Genomic DNA, 21,236 nt, shown 5'->3' on the forward strand with positions numbered 1-21,236 from the left:
GGTAAGATAGTCTCAGTATAAACATGGCATTTAAAAGTTAATTTAAAGACAGCAAACCACAATTAAAAAGAATTAATAAGACATTTAAAACAGCATATATTCTCACACAACATATTTCTGCTGGATTCTAAACCAAAATATGTTTTGGCTACTGTTTGTTGTATGAAGCATTGTGTTGTATTATTACTACTAGCTCTAGACCACTGATGGAGCTATTACTTATAAAGCTCCATGTTCAAACCTTCATACAAAGGGCTCTACTAGCTCAAAAGTCAAATTACTATAATGAAATGAAAAAAAATATATACAACTCACACTAATGATTTCATAAATAATTGTTGGTAAACATAAAGTTATACTTTTGGATTACATCATTTGTCTGGAAATGAATCCTCCATCCACTGGTCCAGCAATGGGATTGTACAGCTCTACATCAACGGACGCTACCAGCCTACAAGGTGTTTATTGTTATGCAAAGTGCCAACACCCTCTTTGCCGCGTTCTGTGCATCAACTGACTTCCTAAATCAGTCTTGCATGTCAGTCTATTCAATGGAAAATAAAAGATTTTATATTTAACAGAGAACAAACTCACAAACGCAGTTTTTGATAGGTTTTTATGATATGGTCTATTGGAAATTAATAATCACTTGCGTGTCTAAACCTGAAAGACAACAATGACTGAAAATTGCCCTGGGGTTTTCCAGTCAAGGTGAAAGTGCACCTTAAACAAAGGCAAACACACTTCATCACATTACTTTTTCTGTGTAATTTACCCTATATTATATAATTAATTATTTTATTTATTAAAACCACAAAATGTTTGTCAACTGTCATTGCATGTTACCATTTGTTATATGAAACTTATAAATCAAAATCTCCATTTAGTATGAAGAGTGCTCTAAGTCTAAGCCACGAAAAAATGTTTTACTGACTAATTAAGATAAAATAATTGCATAATGAAATTGAATTTCCTGCCAGTTTTATTTTGTGAGGTAACTATGCACATGCCTTATGTGCACAATCTAACACAAAAAAACAACACAATCCTTTGTAGTATACTGTAGATTAGAAATACTAATATTCTTTTAATAAACAAATTAAACTGTTAAGGCACAATAAATAAAAAAAAAAAAAAAGAAAAAGTATTTTTGACGGTGTAACAGTGGAAACTGAAATTAGATTTACAGTAGCCATAATACAGCACCTACAATTATCCTACTTGACATATAAAATGTGTATTTAGGTTGTTCACAACTTTATGTTCCTTCCAAAGGATGAGGTAATCATAAGACAACATCTAGTTGACAATTTTACCAGACAATTGGTATCCTGATAATAGATGACAGATACTTGTCAGTACACATACTATCACAAATCTGATAATGTAATAATTTAGTTAATGCACACAATTGTGACAAATACTGTATCATAAATGTATAGTGGCATTCATCCTCTGAGTTGAGGAAATTCAGATATGGCATGTACTGTACTCATGGCAGCTACAGTGCATGGTGTACAGTACCAAGTCAATCAAGAAAGATGATCCCTTATTACACTTTTTAAATAGTGTACCAATTTCTTTATGCACTTGTCAATTGTATGACCCACTATACGACCCCCGGGAGAGGTGCGTCATGGGTGCGTCATTTTCAAATAATTACTGACGCAGGGGTGCGTCAAAAATCCTAGATGGTACGTCACATCAATGAACAAGGTGTGTCGATGTCCGTCACTTTACCACCCACCATATCATAAACAACATGGTCACAGTGAATCAAAATGGGTGCGTCATGGTCACCTAAAGGTAAGTCACATTTTTGACGCACGGGTGCGTCATGGTATTCAATGGTATGACGCACATCGGACAAATGACACACCTCTCCCGGGGGTCATATAGTGGGTCATACAATTGACAAGTGCATTATCATACCATGGACCTATAAATTAGATAGGTCTACTGTCATACTCATGTGCATTGCAAGTTCTCAAATTTCAGTATTAAATAGAAAAGTTCAGTAGTTTTTTTACGCATTACGTTAAACTTTACAGTGCAGTGTAGTTATTTGATGCATCATGAAAACAAAAGACTGTGTTTTCTGGAAATAAAAGACCACAACGTGTTTGAATGCTTGTTGTGAGATCAGGGAAACCCCAGGAAGGCCTGTTTGTTATGTGGTGACACAAGTATAGAAACGACGTCAACTCAGTTCTGATAGGTTTGTCAAAAAGCTTACATATAATATATTTTTTCTCCATTCATATACAAAGTAAAACCCGATTCGATCAACGAGCTGGATGGCTTGGTGTATTGATGAGGGTATAGCCCCAGAGGCAGGGGTTGCAGTGTTGACTCTCTGCTTGTCAATCTACTTTTTTGTATAGGTTTTAAAAAAAATGTTAACCCTGATCTCCTCAATGAGTCGAGCATGAACGTTAAAACATCCTCATCATGTGTTTACGTTCGTCTGAGGACCAATCACAATTTTGCAGTTGATGTCTGTTCTATTCTATTTCTAGTAACAGCAAGTAAAAGTTGCGGAGACTCCCTCCCTGCCTACGCCTAATATAGTACTATAGAAGTAGTAGGCCTAGCTAGGGTTAAAAGCCTAGACTAGTAGTAGGCCTTTGTTAGCTAGAGCATGGCTAGAGGTAGGGCTGCTCCAGCTAGTAGGCTGCGCCTAGTTAGGCCTACTACTACTACTACTACTAAAGAACTAGTAGTAGTACTACTAGCCTAGCTAGGCCTACTACTAGCAATAGACTAGACTCGAATATTAGGCCTAGGGGCCTAGCCTAGGATACGAATATAAGATCCAAAGAATTAAAAAAAGAAAGACCTGCCATTAAAACAATACAGTATAAAGAATTCCGTATATGATATGGTATGATAATAATGAAACAAACAAAAACTTACTTCTTGTGTTTGACATTCTTCAAGGACAAGGATATATTAAACATGTGAGTGGTTTGTTTGTTGAGGTGATTAAACTTTATTTTTTATATAGAGGGCGCAATCACCATTTTTGTCTGCGTAACATTTATCATCGCTGTGTAATAATATCGAAGAACTTTATTACTCTCTGGATTGGTGAAATGGATATATTATTATTCCTCTAATTTACAATGAATTTTTAACAATAGCTAAGCACGTACATTTTGATATAATGATCTCTTCGATGTTAAAATCTCAACCTTCAAAAAACACTATCCTTACAAATAAACAAATATGTTTTTCATTCGTTAGTATTTATTAAAAAATATGAAAAACATGAAAACATAGCAACATACTGAATTGAGCTTTAATTTACAAAATTGAATTAAAAGTGAAAACAAATCAAAATATAAAACATTTCATTTAATAAAATTCATTCATGTTCAAAATTTAAAAATGTATTTAGTACTGTACAGAAAAATGTAACAGTATAAACAATTCATTAGATTTAAGCATTGAGGCAAACTAAACAGTCTAATTTTCTTTTTATAAAATCAATAATAGAATTTGGAACGGTAAAAAAACTGAAATTTGTGAAAGACTTTATTTTACAAAAATCCTGAAATCAATGTTGTTGTTTCATTTGACAAGCAAGGCTGAATTCCTTGAAGGGAAATAATTTTTTTTTTTATAAAAGAGGGAATCAAGAGTGGAATGTGACTTTGACCTTTGGATTATTTTTCAAAACAGAAGAAACATTTAAAACAAAATTGTATCTCTTAATTGGAGAGAATGTAATAAATGATAAAGGCTTGTTTGATAATTTTTTTTCATGCAAATATACTATTGATAGTTTATGTCCAAAATGTAAGAAAATAAATAGTCATATAATATTTAAGTTGAGATATTTTGTTCCTCAAGACATCCTAATTATAATCTACAACTCATTTATTAATCCATTATTTGTTTATGGTCTGGGGTAGCACATATTCTTCTTACTTAAATCAATTCTTATTTAAAAATAATTTTCTTGTAATCTCAACCTAGATACTCTAATATAAACGCACAACAAAATATAAAACCGGTTAAAATGGTCTTATCTCTAAATATAGCAATATGTAATGCCTGCAACAGGAACATTAGCAATGTTTTATACCCACATGCTTGTAGGCCTACTGTTATTTAGTACACTGAAATCTTATAATAAATCTTTGTAGGCCTACTGTTATTTTTTGTAATATTCCAGTATTGTTATTTTGTTTTGTTGTCTTTTTTTTGTTACTAACATTCATGTACCGTTTAGTACACTGAAATCTTATAATAAATCTTTGTAGGCCTACTGTTATTTTTTGTAATATTCCAGTATTGTTATTTTGTTTTGTCATCTTTTTTTTGTTACTAACATTCATGTACCATTTAGTACACTGAAATCTTATAAAAAATCTTTGTAGGCCTACTGTTATTTTTTGTAATATTCCAGTATTGTTATTTTGTTTTGCTGTCTTTCTTTTGTTACTAACATTCATGTACCATTTAGTACACTGAAATCTAATAATAAATCTTTCAACAGTAGAACCCCTCCTCTTTACTACTGGAGTAAACCCCTTCTTTAGGACACCCCTATTCAGGGGACACACCCCTCCTCTTTACTACTGGAGTAAACCTCTTCTTTCGGACACCCCTATTCAGGGGACACACCCCTATTCAGGGGACACACCTCTCCTCTTTACTACTGGAGTAAACCCCTTCTTTAGGACACCCCTATTCAGGGGACACACCCCTCCTCTTTACTACTGGAGTAAACCCCTTCTTTAGGACACCCCTATTCAGGGGACACACCCCTCCTCTTTACTACTGGAGTAAACCCCTTCTTTAGGACACCCCTATTCAGGGGACACACCCCTCTTCTTTACTACTGGAGTAAACCCCTTCTTTAGGACACCCCTATTCAGGGGACACACCCCTATTAAGGGGACACACCCCTCCTCTTTACTACTGGAGTAAACCCCTTCTTTAGGACACCCTATTCAGGGGACACTTTCTCATAAAACGAGGGGAAATATATGTTTTAACACTACAGCCAACTCCTAATCAAGGGACAACCCCATTAAATCGACAGGGACACGTTTGAGAGTGCCAAATGGTTGATTTAATCCTATTATAAGGGGACAGCAATTTTTTTTTTGGAAAGAAAACACCACAGACAATAACTAGGCTAGCGTGTTTTAATTCTGCGATACCAAGGTATCTACGCTTTTGTACATTGAGGTATGACACGCTAACATTACATTGCAACCAAATCACTACTCAATTGGCAGATAAAAGAGTTAACAGGTAGATTGTACTGGTACCAGTTTTTAACACTTAACACCGTCTAACATTTGTATGAATAGAATGTCCATGTTTATTGCATCATTGGGCTAAGTCTGTGACTTAAGTCTTCATCATCCTCTGAGAGATCTATACGAATGAAAAACAGTATCAGTAAATTTAGTATAACAGTTATCATGATTATTGTAGAAATTGTAATTGTTGTTTTAAGATTATGAATAATAAATATAAATTCATAAAACACCACAATATTTTCCAATGTAATAAATTCAGTAGATTAGCATCATAATCATTGTTGAAATCATAATCATTATTTGAATATGATCACAGTATAATTCATGAAATGACACAAAATCATTTCCAATTTCAGGAAATAAATTCAGTAGATAGCATTCTTATCATAATTACGGTACTGTTTTAAGGATTTTGAATAAAAATTTATGAAACACCACAAAATTCTTTCCAATTTCAAGTAATAATTCAGCATTGTTATAATTATTGTTTAATAATCATAATCATTGTTTGAATATGATTATAATATAATTATAATTCAATAATTTTCAATATCTATGATCACAAAAATTTATAAAAACACCACAAAATTCTTTCCAATTTTATGTAATAAATTCAGTAGATAGCATTTTTTCATAATTACTGTTTTAAGATTATGAATAAAAATTCAGCATTGTTATAATTATTGCTTAATAATCATAATCATTGTTTGAATATGATTATAATGTAATAATTATAATTCAATGATTTTCTATATCTATAAGCAGCTTTTAGAAATAACTACAGTACAACACAACTACTCACTCTAATTATCTTATTCCTATATTAATAATCTACATAATAGATTCTTTGTGTTTTAAATCATAAATTTCATAGTAATCCTCATTACTTCTTGGTCATTATCATCTTGTCAATAATCATACTAAAATCATGTAATTTTTATGTTTATCTCCCAATCTTGCATAATATTTATGAATAATTTACCTTCACTTGGTTCACATTGGTGACTTGATGATACCATCTCATTTCTTCTCACTATCGCCTATAAATAATCATTTAATGTAAATAATCAACTTTAATGAATAAAATTAAACTATTTCATTTCATTTATTCATCCAAAGAGAAAATAAAAAATATCATTAAAAATATAGAATAAAATACATTAAAAGATGAAAAGGTCCATCAACAAAAAGCTAAAAGCTTGTACGTGGTTGATGACTTAAAAAACCAGATATTTAATATTAAATTGTAATCAGATTACAATTACTTAAACTGTTTAAAAATGAAAGATTCAATAACTAGAGGGTACTCCGAGAGTACAAACCTCCGCCTACTGTAAAATTCCCCTACATAAAATGTCCCCGGAAAATATATATATATTTTTTACATTTTTGTTTATTAGTTCTAAGTGTAAATAGGCTAACTGCACACTAAAAAGTTGTGGATGAGAGTTTGGTGTAATGGTTATGTATCCAGCCTCTCACAGTTGAGATCGCTGGTTCAAGTCCCACTGAGGTTTTTTTTTTTTTTATTATTATTAGTATTATTTTTTTTTTTTTTATTTTTTTTTTTGTGGACCTTGATCTTTGACCCTGAACCTTCAAAATTTAACCACAATTATATGATGAGTCATTGATCATTGTGGCTAAGTTTGGTGAGAATCGGATAAAAACTGTGGTCTCTAGGCAGTAAAATAGTTTTTTGTTAGTTGTGACCTTGACCTATGACCTTTTCCCCTCAAATTCGAACTCGTCCAAGCTTTTGGGGCATAGATCATTGTGGCCAAATTTGGTGAGAATCGGATAAAAACTGTGGCCTCTAGGCTGTTCACAGACACACACACAAACATACAGGGGTGAAAACATAACCTCCTTGGCGGAGGTAATAATACAAATAACTTAATATAATATAAAGTAGAAATGCATACCAAGTAGAATGTTACTTGCTATTGTGCCGAGACGATCTGCAAACCGATTTATTTTGTCTGGATCATCTGCTAATTTTTGCTCGATCTCCAGATAGAGAACTGCATCCCATATATTGGAGAAGCTATATCTTCTTAACTCGTAGAAAGAAATAACATTACGTAATGCATTTGGGTGAACTTGTTTCAGGGCTTTAAACAGTTGCTTTCTGTAAGACGACAACTTGGTTTTACCAGTATGTTTATTCTGAATGTTGTTGTCTCTCATATACTTTGATACAAGATCTTTGGCATATTTGATATCTGATAACTTTGTAATCTCCAACAGCAAATTAACATTGGTTGATAAGATTAAACCTTTAGCTTCAAGTACATTAAGTAAGTCATGTCCATTGAAATCTTGATTTGTAATTTCGCCGACATCCAACTTATCAAATAGTAGGAACCTTAGCCAATGATATCTTTCGCCATCAAAGCAACCACTGAGACCAGCTTTTAGGTCTCGGAAATTGTCTGCAAATAAAATGACAGGACATTCATTTGACATTTGATCATTATTGTACCCACTCCAAAATCAAAATAAATTTTTACTTAATCATCAGTATAGAATACAGTGGCGTATCCAGTGGGGGGGGGGGGGGGGGGCAGGCCCCCCTGATTTCGTGTCCGTTGGCAGATCATCGCGTCCGTCGGCAAACAAAGGTGCCGGGGAAAAAAAATAAACTACTGTATTATTCTGACAATAATTGAACTGTAAACATAATTCTTTTGAGTGTTTGTTTATTTACATATCATATCATTGATCGCTTCAGATCAACTATTTTTTATTTTCATTACATCTAACGAAACACGTAGAAAATGTGGTCAAAATATCGTACTACCTAGCACGTACGTACGGCCGTACGCGGTAGATTGTTTACTCAAAAGTCTTTAACCTTACCCTATTTTCAACCTTGTTTTTGCAGTTGAGCCTCTCATGACCTGGGATTTGTATGTCTTCCTACGCTAAGATTATATAGTTCCACATGCCATGTGCTTTTTTGTCTAAGATATATTTATTATAAGTGCCAAAAACCCGTTTTTTTCTCGATATGAGGCCTTTATTATTCAAAATTTTTAAAGAAAAAGCACACATACCATAAAAAATATCCATGTATTTCATTTTTGGAACAGAATTTTCCGTGAGGCTCAACTACAAAACCACCATTTTGTGATATGATGTCATCGTAAGCCAATCAAAGCTGAGCTTTCTCGTGATTGGCATTGCTCACGGTTGGATGATTTTGGATTCTGGCTGATTTGATTGGTGGATGCGAATCACCCGCAGCGGAATGTTTTCTCTCGCGCGTGTACCATGAATCTCTCTGATTGTTACTACACAAAGTTAGAGCAATGAATTTGCCCGAATTCCGTTAAGTAAACAACTTTATATATTTTATAAGCATTTAATAACATGTTTTATTGATATTTCCAATGGTGATATATAAAATAAATTACTAAAAAACATAATTATATGTAATTATTTTAACCAAAAATGGCATAGTTAATAGAATTGTCGACTGAGGCCGTAAATTGTTTTACTTCTTTCGTGGCTAAAAACGATCATTTTCGGCGATGTTTTAGACCCTATATTTCGAAAACTACAAGTCAGATTTTCCTAATTCTTTCTTTATTGTAATATGAATACAACATACTAACAGATAATGTTGGTTTGGTTTTAATTTTGCATCGTTATCCCATATAAGACAATATGACTATGCAATCCTAGAACATGTATTGATCAAGTGTATGTGCAGATAATGACACCAATTTTGTTGGCAAATTGGCAATTCCCGCCCACTTCAAAATCCTGGATACGCCACTGATAGAATATCAACAAAATGTAAAACAGTAATTGAGGTCAATAATAAATTTGTTTTATTTTCACTCTCCACTCTACTATTTCAAAATAAAAATATTGTGGAATCATGTCAGGTTCGGGTCAAGTTCAATACAAATATGAAACTACTGTCAACTTTGGAATACTTGATATTGTAAATTCTGAAAAATTTGACAGTCACATGTGTGTCATTCTAGACTTGGCTATATGTGGCAAGTTTTGGTTTATTAAACAATTAAAATTAAGGACTTAGGCCACGGGCGGGTGGAGGCTTGTTTTTGGTTTTGCTTTTCCCAATGTATTCCCCACAAAGACATTGCATTACTGTCAAACTATTTCTCAAATATGTTTTTGGTAATGCTAGTTTATTTAGTTCAGGTCCGAATTGAATTAATTTATTTAAATTGCATGCGGCTGTGATGATAAATGGACATCTGTACTGTGTGTCCCTCGCAGACTAGGCCTTGCTGTCCTACTCTATTAACTAGTATTACTGAATGGGTACCCCTATTACTAGCTACAGACTAGCCTAGCCTGATCGTCTGTTGCATGACTTCAATCTTCTTTGCCATCTAGGTGAATGATGACCATAAACAATTATACATTTGGTGTAAGTACAGTACTATCGTCTTTTGATGCAATCATATATGGAAAGCTGTCGTCGCCAAAAACTCTAACATATAAAAATAACCACAAACATAACATACTTTCACAAACATTTTTTTTGGGTTTGCGCGAATCACTTTCAAGTCTAGTTGTATTTTTATCGTAATAATCCACCTTATATTCTTTGTGTTTGTTTATAGATTTTATAGAGTATATCATCATCATCATCACCAACTTAAATTTCAATTTCAAATTATAATCATCTTGTTCATCATCGTTATTATCGCAATATCACTATCTCTATCTACTAGTATCTTACCTTCACTTTGTTGGTGTTGGTGACTCTGTGATGTTCCTTCTCTTTCATCCTCATCACTACTGCCTAAAAATGATAAAAATGAGAAGTATATGTTTAAAGTATGTTAGGATCTGTTTATATACATGGCACTTTTACACTGGATGATCGAGATTTGATCATTAAGAAAGTAGTGCATTACTAAAGCTCTGTTTACACTATCAAACTTGTGTGATGTGCCCAAATATAAGTGATATGCCCAAATATGGTAGTGATATGACATCATCATGTCCATATGTGGGCACATCACATTAACATTAGTGACACATAGGTCTAATATAACATACCTTGATTTGAACTTGTCCCCACATCATCTGTAACAAATAAAATATACAATAATGAATTCAATGGATGCTATACAAATCCTATATTGCCAGCACGACAGCACATTATCGCATGTTCAATTGTTATAATAAAAGCAGCAATGTATTTTATAAACTATTGAAGTGTTTTAGATCATCATCACATTCTGTTATTTCCTTCATCATTTTATTTTTTATTCGATCAAAACCAACAGTGATGAAAACCGCCACTAACATAAATTTGCTACTTAAAATTGTCTATACCAATTTCATTTATGGAGAGGAATCACGTTGGCCTTCATCCAGTCATTGGGAATGGTACCAGTTGAGAGGGATAACTTAAATGAGGCCTACCGCAGCAATCACCACTTTGTTTGCCGACCAAATCACTGCCTAGCCTAGCAAATCGTACAATGCCTAGAGCGATCGGTAATACTCTGCCATACGATTTACACGCAGTGGTGTTATGCTTTTTTGCTGGGCACTTTTTGCACTCCAGTGCATGATAGTGAAAAAATAAGAGCGCACACGTAACTCATTTCAGCGCATCTGATTGGCTACTGTACATCCTTGAACCCATGTTATAATACTAGTTAATTATCATTGAGTCCATAAAAGTAAAACATAGGTACAATTTAAATTTTAAAAATCTGATACTGTATATAATATTTCAATCACCTTGGTCTATTTTTCTTCCTGTTTGCCCAATTTCATCTGCAAATAAAATGAAAAATATTACACTAGTTGAACCTTCTGTAAGTGGACATCCTTGGGTCCAGAAAAGTATCTGCTTATAAAAGTGCCTACTTATGACAGATTCAGCTGGTAGTATCTATTGAGTGTTTGCTAAGGGAGGGGAGGAGCACTGCATACGATGTTTAACTACAATCACTTGAGACACAAAGATAAAATTGCTATGCGAGTAATCTACAACAAGCGACAGCTCATCTGAGCTTATCTAATCCTTCACTTGTCATTGGTCAAATTACTATTGTTGTGCCTACGTTCTTGTGTTGCATCCTAGAGATCCAAACACTCGCAATTGAGGGCAGCACAGCAGTAATATTAAGGCAAATACTTTATTATAATTAAATATCATTGAGTCCATAAAAGTCTATTTTGCAAAATTATCTAATTATTTCAATCAATTACCTTGATCTGAATTTCTTCTTTTTCTTTCTGTTTCATCTGCAAATAAAATAAAAATATTAGTTGAACCTCCTGTAAGTGGACACCATTGGGTTAAAGTAAAGTATCTCATGGATGCACACAAAGATGCAATGCACAGCTCATCTGAGCTTATTCACTTGTCATTGGTCAAATTACTTGTTGTGCCTACATTCTTGTGTTGTATCCCAATGAGATTCAAACTTAATAGCCAACATATTAAACTCTATATACTCTAATATAAAAATAAATAGGTTTACAATATTGAACCTCCAACATTAACATTTTTAAATTTTAACTATCTTGACATTAACAAATAAATTGTTAATATTTGTTGTAATGAATGAAGATATCACAGCTAATAGCAGCATGTTGTAACAATGTATAGATTATCAATAATGATTCTGACAGTACTACTACTGGTAAGAGGAATGAAGATATCATAGATAATAGCAGCATGTTGTAACAATGTATAGATTATCAATAATGATTCTGATAGTACTACTACTGGTAAGAGGAATGAAGATATCACAGCTAATAGCAGCATGTTGTAACAATGTATAGATTATCAACAATGATTATGTTGTACTACTACTGGAAGAGTATTATCAAATATTTCTATTTTCAAATAAGGTACAATATCCTCTTTCTCTATTCTATAATTATTTAAACATGTCACTTTTTTTGCAGAAATAGGTCACAAATTGTTTATAGAACATAAATAGCCTTTTGTTTTTCAGTTTCCTGTGCTGTAGGGATGAGTGGGAGTCCTTCATGAAGAAAGTAGTGTATTAATGAAAATGTACTTAATAAAAATAAATAAATTTAATGACTCTTACATCCAAACAGCTGCTGGTAACATGTGACATCCATCGTAACACACTTGCCAGTTTCGGTGCACATCAACTTTTCGCATTTGAAATCTTCAAGAATTTGAAAATGCTTCTTGTCTAATTGATCACTACACTGACAAGGAATGCATCTCTTGAATGGAATCCCCCTTCTACCACCATCTTTAGATTGTTCAAATGACTTCTCAACTGTTGACAAAACCTAAAGATATAAATTTAATTTTGATCAATTTAAGACATATCATATCAACAAATATGAAAGCATCAATGATGCAGTAGCTCACAATGTAAGACATTTTATACAATGTGAGGCAGGCAATGTTTTCAGATTTATGGTGTAAATCTGAAAACTTTATTGGGATTATATTTTTTTCAATTCAATTAAAAAAAGAAAAGAAAACATAGATGTAATTTTTTATAAATTAAAAGTTATCCAGTAAATGAAATTCAAATGATTTTACATTTTTCCTAGTAGAATTTGATATCCTTTGGTACCACTCACTATACATTGTGAAACTTTTAAGGAAAATGCTACCTATATATCTACAGAGACACAGTTGGAGAATTTGCTACAGATTTTTAACATATTCACTGATCTAAAAGCATAGTTTAAAGAAACATGTGTAAATTTCTCCTTAATTGTTCTATGTGTATTTTCATAAAGTACGTCCAAACATATATATAATATAACTGGTAACATAACATACCAATTTGCATGCTTCAGCTGAAGGTTCCTCTTTACTCGTTTCGTCAAAAGAATCTGTTCTTTTAATAGCCATCTAGAAAGTAAAAATAGATGTGATGTTTTGCTATCAGAATTTAGATACATTTAAAGTAAATTCTGGGAAAGACAACAATATTTAACTTTCATAATTTAGTGATATTTATTGAACATTCATTATAGAGATTATTTATTACCTTTAACAAGAACTTTCGCTCATCATTCTTAGTAATAAATTTGTCAAGAGACAAAATCACATGATGATATTCGTTGAGGTAAAGTTCTGCATAATTACATGCGAGTATTGGGTCAACTCCTTCCTTTTGAAATTTGTTAAGGAATTCAATAATTAAATACGGAAACAACACGTCTGGCAGATATCCCTCAAAGTCGTAATAGATAGGCCTGCTGATAGATTGTGAATCATCAGGTAATTGTCTCACTTGTCTTGTCTTGATAGCAAGTCGCAGTGGCACAAAAAAGGATCGTTTTCCAACTGATTTCTGAAATTGTTAATTTGCAACAATGCCATTTAAATTATTTTAAGCAATCTAAAGATACTCTGTCATGTAGACATTTTCATTAGAAAGTTTATTTAAACTTTGAACATTAAAAATCCAAACTATTAAAATAATACTTTTTATCCCAAATCTTACATGCATAAAATGAAAGATTAAAGAAACAAAACCTACTGTAGATGTACTTGCCATATCTTGGCTGCTGGTTGTCGTCCTCTCACAAATGAAACCTAATTGAATCATCAGTGCTACAAGGAACTCAAAATTCTCTCCGTTGTCAACTTTACTATCTTTCCATAATTTTCGCAACAAGTCTTCTTCCAGTATTCCTTTGTCAAGTTTATCAAAAGATCTTCTAAATTTAGCGGGCTAAAAAAAACACCAACTATCAACCATGTATCGTATTTTGTGTTTATAACAGTTGTGAGGATGACGGAAATAGATACAGTAAGCATTTAGAATATAGATGAACCATGTGTCGGTATAATACAGTATTGTGGTTTAACCCTTTCACTGTGCGTAACATTGAAAGACAGGTGATTTTTAATAAATTGCAAAAACCTACTAAATGATATAATTTTGTAAATATTTTTGTGGTGGGTAAAAGGTTGGTTGGTTTGGAGTAAGAAAATGGTACGATATGATATTAAAAAATATAGAGGTTGCATGTAGTGCAGGAAAATGGTTTTAAAACATTGCAAATATAATTAATTTTATCAAAAATATAGTGTACCCGGTAATGATGGTTATATGCAGTTCAACGACATGTTTATACCCGGTAATACACGCAGTGAAAGGGTTAAACTGGAAAATTCTCCAAGCGAATTTGCTGCTGTGCTATTCACTTTTATAGTGCTTCAATTATGATAGATTGAAAGCAGAATATTAAAAGTGAAATAATTAAAACTTATAAAAAAATTACAGTAAATTACAAATGATGCCAAACAGTATACTTTTTATTTTATCTATAGAAAATGTTGAGCATCTCTATCAAATAATATCAACGACAAATTCTTTGCTAAGGAATAATAAATTACACAGAACAGTAATTATACTACTGTAACACGTTTTTACAATGCAAGACATTACATGAGTCTACTTACGGGATGTTTTGGGGGAACCACAGTTACAAATTTGGTGACAATTTCAACCAGCCTCATCGGATCTAGCATGATTTTATCCCTTAATAATTTGTTGTCAGGCATGTAAACAATTTCACCAAGATCGTACAAGTTAAGCAGGACTGATTTGTTTTTTTCTTCAACAATACCATTCTTACTTGTCAGAATTTTGATCTAAAAGAAATAATAATTAATATTATTCAGAATTAAATAAAAAAATATGAAATCATATTCAGTTTTTGTAACATTTGGGTATTACATGAAAAAATAGTTTTACATATTGAATTTCAATGGCTAATTACCTTATTATTTTCAAACACACAATTTATAAATAAAATAATGGCAGCAAATATAAATGATGAAAATATGATTTTGGATATTGTAATCTAATTGGCTATGGATATTTTTTAATTAAAGGGTACTTATATTTGGAAACGTTAATTTTTTTTTTTAGATATTTGATAGATACTTGCGACTTAATATTTCCAAAAATGTTCTTTTCTGAAAAAAAGAACAAAAACAAAACAAGTAACATTTACCTCTTCTAAAGGACACAATAAAAAAGAGGGCTGTTTTTTTCCTCTCAGATGTTGTAGATCACATCGAAAACGCATCCACTTTAAAGGAACAGGCTTTTCTAAAGCTTCCATAAGTGTATCAATAACTTGTTTGAGATCACTAAAGCTCTTATCTGTAGTTGGTTGACTGTTTTCAATGGCAAAATATTTGTGGTAGACATGATTTCCATATGGTTTTGTTTTAAGCACATCTTGAATAATTTTAAACGCCTTTTCTGCCTGTTTATAAATAATTTTAATAACAGATTACACCTATATCATAATAAGAATTTTGTAATTTATTTTAAGTAATACATAATAATATAGAAACAAAAGAAGTATTAACCTCATCATTTTGTTGTTCTTCAGTCTCACCAAGCTTACCCTTATGTGTACCCACAATAAGGATAGTTGGTTTGTCAACTTCATTCTCTTCATCTTCTTCCACAATACGACTATGAGAATAAACTGGCAGGATGTAAGATAATATAAACTGGAGATTGGTCCAATGATGTTGAAATTTCCTCTGAAAAAGAATTACAGGACAATTAACCACAGTTAAACTTGAAATGCTTAGTTTTTAAAAACTGTTCTTATAAATTAGAAGAATTGTTCAATCACAATACCTTACTGCTGCCATTCTCTAGAAATACTTACTCCAGTTGAATCAATGAAAGTAGCAAGATCATCCAAGGGTTTACTGAGATCAAACACAACAATATATAGTGCTTGAAGTGTCATGAACATCTGCAAAAATATTTAAATATTGACTGATTAATATTTTTTAAGGCCTTCTGACAACATATGCACAAATATTATTTTAAATTGTATGCGGACCTTAATATATAATAAAGACTTTCATATACAAATTCTTTGATAATAATGCGGCGAAAAGTTTTAATATTAACATTAGGCATGGATAATACACAAATAATGAATATTTCATGAAAAACAAAATTCATTATATAAGTGAAAGATGAAATCTTTTATCACATGAAATTATTTTCCCATACATTGCACTTATAAACATTCATTATTTGTATATTATAACACCCCAAAGAAGATTCTTTTTATTTGATTGGAAGATTATGGGTCACATAAATAAATGTTCTATTACTCTCCTAATGATGTCATCAAGAGTGCAATGTCATTATATGTGTGTGAGTACTGCAATTTTGTTTTGCGCATATTTTACACAGTAAACAACCACACACTCTTCAAGAGGCTGTTGTTGACTGATCACATTTCATTAACCTGTAATGTGTGCTGTATGTTGCTAATTGTTTTACTTCCTCTCTAAAATTAGAGTTTTGCCTTTTCAATGGCCTAGCCTCTTGTTAAAAGTAGGTGTATTATACATAAACATCAACAAGAGGCTAGGCCAAGACCTAAACTATTCGAGAAGGCAGCAATGGACGTGGAGTAGAACAATTATAGACGTGACAATAAGGATTGATATTTTAACACGCAGTCTATTCTTGCATCCCATTATTTCGGTTGCTCACTGTGTAACATAAGAATATGCAATCTGACGTTTAATAGTATATGTCTATTGAATATCATGTGACCCACAATCCTCCATTGAAATGACAATCTATATAATAAATATATATATTACTATGCAGTACCATGGAAAGAGGTTTGTGACTACATAATGGGAAAAAGGCAAACTATACCTTGGCCATACAATCATTTTAGTCTATACAGAAACCTACTTACCCGATGTAGACCATGGTAAATTAACTGTCCTCCATGGTCCCAGATGTTGAATGTTTCTTCCAAAGTCTCCTCCTTATTTTCCTCAAGTTTCTTGATTACATCCTTATCTAATTGTTGATCAGTATCAAATGGAACAGCTTGAGTAGCTGTATCAGTATCTGTAGCGAAAACAAGTGTTTTGGTCATTCCACAAACGGCGTAACAAGCATCATTATTTTAAAATTTTAAGTCATCGTAGTATTCAGTCAGTTAAAACGTTACTATGAGTATAGTTCATTCTTCACCATCATAATGAGCTTTCGCACAGGGATGGTATGCATCAATTACGTGTTTTAATCCATCTTTTTTTAACTTTGCTAACTAAGAAACATGCCCACCAACCCTGCGTGTACAGCGTCTGTGGACTATGTCTAGGAGTGGCATGGCTGCCACCGTGTTTTCTCCAAATTACCGTCACCATAATTGTTACACAAATAGGTTGCCTCTAAGTTATAAATCTGATAACATAATTTGATACTTCTTTAGTTACATTAAATAGGAAAATCTAATTAATAATCTTATTATTTTAAATAACTATGAACTTAAATATGTATTGTCCCCCTGAAAAAATAATTCTTACAATTTTTTTTAATATGCCATTTTAATGTCACTTAATAGTAATCCACTTTGACAAAGAATTGGATTGAAAAAAAATGTACTATTTATATATGTAATTTTAAGCAACAAATAGTCAAATTGACTGCCAGCTAATGGGTTTTTATTTGAATTTAACCATTTATTTTGTTATTTTATAAGTGTAAACATTAATTGTTTCCTTTTCTTTCTACAGAAGTGATTGACTACAAAATAATCTATTCAAAGTCTGATTTTAATAATCTTTATTTTTCATGTTTTTGGGGACAATAGATCGTTAATATGACAGAAATTGCAAACTGATAATTACAACTTATTTATTAGTGCTTTTACTACAAAAATGTAAGAATAATTAGAATTTAAGGGAAAGTTACATACGATCATTGTTGTCATCGTTATTGTAGTCAACAACAATACCATTCTCTTCATCATCTATAGGTGGTTTCATGTTAATCTGACACAAAAGCAATAAATGGATAGAAAAAAGAAATAAATGTTATTCAAAGTTAAATACAGTATTGTTTAAAATTTAATATAAGAGAAAACTAATATTATTTACTCTCAAAAGCAAAACCAAATTATTTTTTAGAGTAAATTTAAAAGGATTGAAGCAAAAAAAAAATGAAATAGCTGCTAATAATGCCTCATTGATTCATTTAGAAAGAAAGCCTAAGTGACTGGTTTGCAATAGTCCTGTAGGTGCTACTTTATTCATTACACTATTATTGACATACGTTTACATTTTTCTTTTCTCTCAATTTGTCAGTGCTGATTTTTGTATACTGTTTTGAAGGATTACCTGTAGAGAAAGAGAAAGTGTGTACATATTATTTCAGCACATACTTTCATATGTGACTATACTTTGGATATTTTACCACTGTCAATGTAAAATTACAATTACTAGTACTTCATCAAAATATGTAACATACAGTAACTTGCATGTTATAAAGGGATAGAGTAACAATTGTAAAGTGTAATGTATGTGAAAATATGACTGTTGACACCATACAACGGTTGTATACATTTATTGAATTCCATTCTACATCTCATTTCAGTGTGGGCCTGTTTGTGTTTAATAAGTCTAATAATGAGATTATTGATAATAATGTTACATAGCCAATGATGATGGGAAGAGTAATATGCTAATTTGTATTCATGTTTACCACTATCAGCTTTAGCCTCTTTCCATGTTGTGCTTGCTGTTCTTATCACTGCTATCCCATCTGTAACTACATGCTTTTCCTCAAACCTGGCAAAAATATTTGAAACCAACTATGAACTTCAGTCATTTTAAGTACAGGTACTGTAAAACATGCACTTTTCTCTGTTTAATTCAAAACCATTTTAATATAATTATTCATTAATTATACATTTAGGAAGTCAAGTTATTCAACAATTCGTATGATCTTTTTTTGTAGAATACAAGGCTAAAAGTAAATTTTATAATCTAGAAAAGAAAGAAAATTTGATGGTGTTATGATTATTGTAGTAACCGATTTATATATTTATAAAAGTTTTTATTCAACTATTGTTAGATCTATTGCTAAAATATTTAGAATGTAGTAGTTTATCAAAAACAAATTAATAAAAGTTGGCTGGTTTGTAATTCTTAGTTGACTCTATTATTATTATTATTATTATCTATTTTGTAATGTCAATTTCACTGTCCTACTACTACTTACTCTTTTCCAAGACATGCATTTATGAGGCATGTTTTACCTACTCCTTCCTGTCCAATCACCTTAAGCATTCCAAGATTGATGGCGACGGATCCTCCTTTCAAAGCTTCATTGTACGCTTCCTGAAAATCTGATTCACAAGCAGAAATATCAGATGGAATATCTGAAAATTGAATAAGATTTTAAAACAGAATTGATTAAATAAAGTTCAATAAAAAAATCTACAAAACCATGCATAAATATATATATATATATAAATACTCCATTATTATTATTATTATTAAGTTATGAGAGTTGCCTAAGTAAAACTACACTATGAGATTAAAAAAGAATCAACATAAAAAAAGTATTAACTAAAATTCTATTGTAATGAATACTGTAATAGTAATATTTTAACATTAATAACAAAAACTGGACAAAAAAGAGAGGAACACTACGAATTTAAGACCAATTCAAACATTCAATAAAAATTAAATTAAATTGTGAAAAAAAAAATTGGTAATATTAGCAAGTGGGAAAATACTGTAAAAGTATTTTAGTTTTATTCATAAATATTGAGTGCTGTTTAATTTTTTTAAAGTAGAAAATAAACCATTTCATTATCTATACATACAATACACAAACAAACTTTTATCTGTTATTTTAGTAAACTTAAATTAATTTTCAAAATTAACAATGAGAGTTGCAAAGTAAAAATGAACATTACGCATGTTGATAATTCATGAAAAACAAATGCTTTAAATGGTTTAAATTACTTTAAATTAGTCTAAAATTTGATTTTGTTCATTCTTAAATTTTAAGCAAGCATTTCTTGCTTGTTTTAGACTAAAAAATCAAGGCCTGTACTTGTTTTTAAATACTGTTTAACAAATTGTGCCTAATTATGGTCGACTTTTTTTGTACATGCATAATGAAATTGCCAACAACAAACATATACTAAGTGTAAGTGAAGTCTTGTTGGTCATAGTATACCACAACATCCTTGTTTTCAGTTTCTATGCTGTGGATAGGTAAAAAGTTGTGGTATTTTTTAAATGTTAAAAGACATAACATCAACAATTAACTTCAGGATAGTACTTTACCAAGTAGTGTGTTACTTGCTATTGTGCCGAGAAGATCTGCAAACCTCTGTATTTTGCCTGGAACATTTGCTAATTCTCCACGAATTTCAAGCCTGAGGACTGCATCCCATACATTTGATAAGTTATATTCTGTCAAGCCATAGTAAGCAGTAACATTTAGTAATGCATCTGGGTCAACTTGATTCAGGGCCTTGAACAGTCGCTTTCTGTAAGGTGACAACTTGGTTATATCATCAGTATATCTATTCTGAATGTTGTTGTCTCTCATATACTTAGATACAAGATCTTTGGCCTGTTGGATTTCAGATGTATTTGTAATCTCTAACAGCAAGTTAACATTGGTTGGTGAGATGAAACCTTTGTTTTCAAGTGCATTGAGTAAGTTATATCCATTGCAATTTGTAATTGCACTGACATCCAATTGATCAAATAGTAGGAACCTCAGCCAATGGTATCTTTCACCATCAAAGCACCTACTGAGACCAGCTTTTAGGTCTTGGAAACTGTTCAAAGATTCAGAACCAGCCATTGTGTTTCCTGCAAATAAAATTATAGGACAGTAGTTTATATATCATATATCATACCATTTATTTCAATAGAAACAGTAGAAACAGAAAAAAAAAACAGAATTGTGAAACAAATCTGTCAAAGGCAACAAAAATATTACGGACACATATTAAAAAACATTTAAGTCATATAACTTATGGTAACAAATTTTACAGAGATAATTAATGCAATTGCCGATAGAAATATGATTAAGTCGCTCTAAATGTCCAGAGATCTGCTTTGTACAATCTGTTCTTTTTCATTATTAGACCTAGAAATTCTTTGGTTTATCCACATCT

At 31.6% G+C, this 21,236-nt stretch overlaps 1 protein-coding gene across 2 annotated transcripts in view; it reads right to left on the reverse strand.

The window, feature by feature from the left end:
* The window catches only part of LOC144837852 (uncharacterized), a 42,842-nt gene extending 21,918 nt beyond the window's left edge, over window positions 1–20,924 (reverse strand). The window contains exons 1-21 of one of the 2 annotated variants that reach the window (XM_078693139.1): window positions 20,392–20,924; window positions 19,313–19,472; window positions 18,794–18,879; window positions 18,365–18,429; window positions 18,009–18,084; window positions 16,998–17,155; window positions 15,936–16,025; window positions 15,625–15,804; window positions 15,261–15,518; window positions 14,704–14,895; window positions 13,775–13,969; window positions 13,280–13,585; window positions 13,069–13,140; window positions 12,350–12,563; window positions 11,496–11,531; window positions 11,022–11,057; window positions 10,329–10,355; window positions 10,006–10,068; window positions 7,205–7,714; window positions 6,262–6,319; window positions 4,511–5,394 (exon numbers count right to left, since the gene is read on the reverse strand). In XM_078693139.1, coding sequence (XP_078549265.1) covers window positions 6,300–6,319; window positions 7,205–7,714; window positions 10,006–10,068; window positions 10,329–10,355; window positions 11,022–11,057; window positions 11,496–11,531; window positions 12,350–12,563; window positions 13,069–13,140; window positions 13,280–13,585; window positions 13,775–13,969; window positions 14,704–14,895; window positions 15,261–15,518; window positions 15,625–15,804; window positions 15,936–16,025; window positions 16,998–17,155; window positions 18,009–18,084; window positions 18,365–18,429; window positions 18,794–18,879; window positions 19,313–19,472; window positions 20,392–20,920 — 3,273 coding nt within the window. In that variant the 5' untranslated portion in view covers window positions 20,921–20,924 and the 3' untranslated portion in view covers window positions 4,511–5,394; window positions 6,262–6,299. Of the gene's footprint in view, window positions 1–4,510; window positions 5,395–6,261; window positions 6,320–7,165; window positions 7,715–10,005; window positions 10,069–10,328; window positions 10,356–11,021; window positions 11,058–11,495; window positions 11,532–12,349; window positions 12,564–13,068; window positions 13,141–13,279; window positions 13,586–13,774; window positions 13,970–14,703; window positions 14,896–15,260; window positions 15,519–15,624; window positions 15,805–15,935; window positions 16,026–16,997; window positions 17,156–18,008; window positions 18,085–18,364; window positions 18,430–18,793; window positions 18,880–19,312; window positions 19,473–20,391 lie in introns of those variants that run through there. The other variant, XM_078693138.1, reaches the window with a different exon arrangement.
* Between the last annotated feature and the right edge of the window lie 312 nt (window positions 20,925–21,236).

The sequence above is a fragment of the Antedon bifida genome, chromosome 3 (assembly GCF_963402885.1).
Source record: "Antedon bifida chromosome 3, ecAntBifi1.1, whole genome shotgun sequence".
Taxonomy (NCBI): Eukaryota; Metazoa; Echinodermata; class Crinoidea; order Comatulida; family Antedonidae; genus Antedon; species Antedon bifida.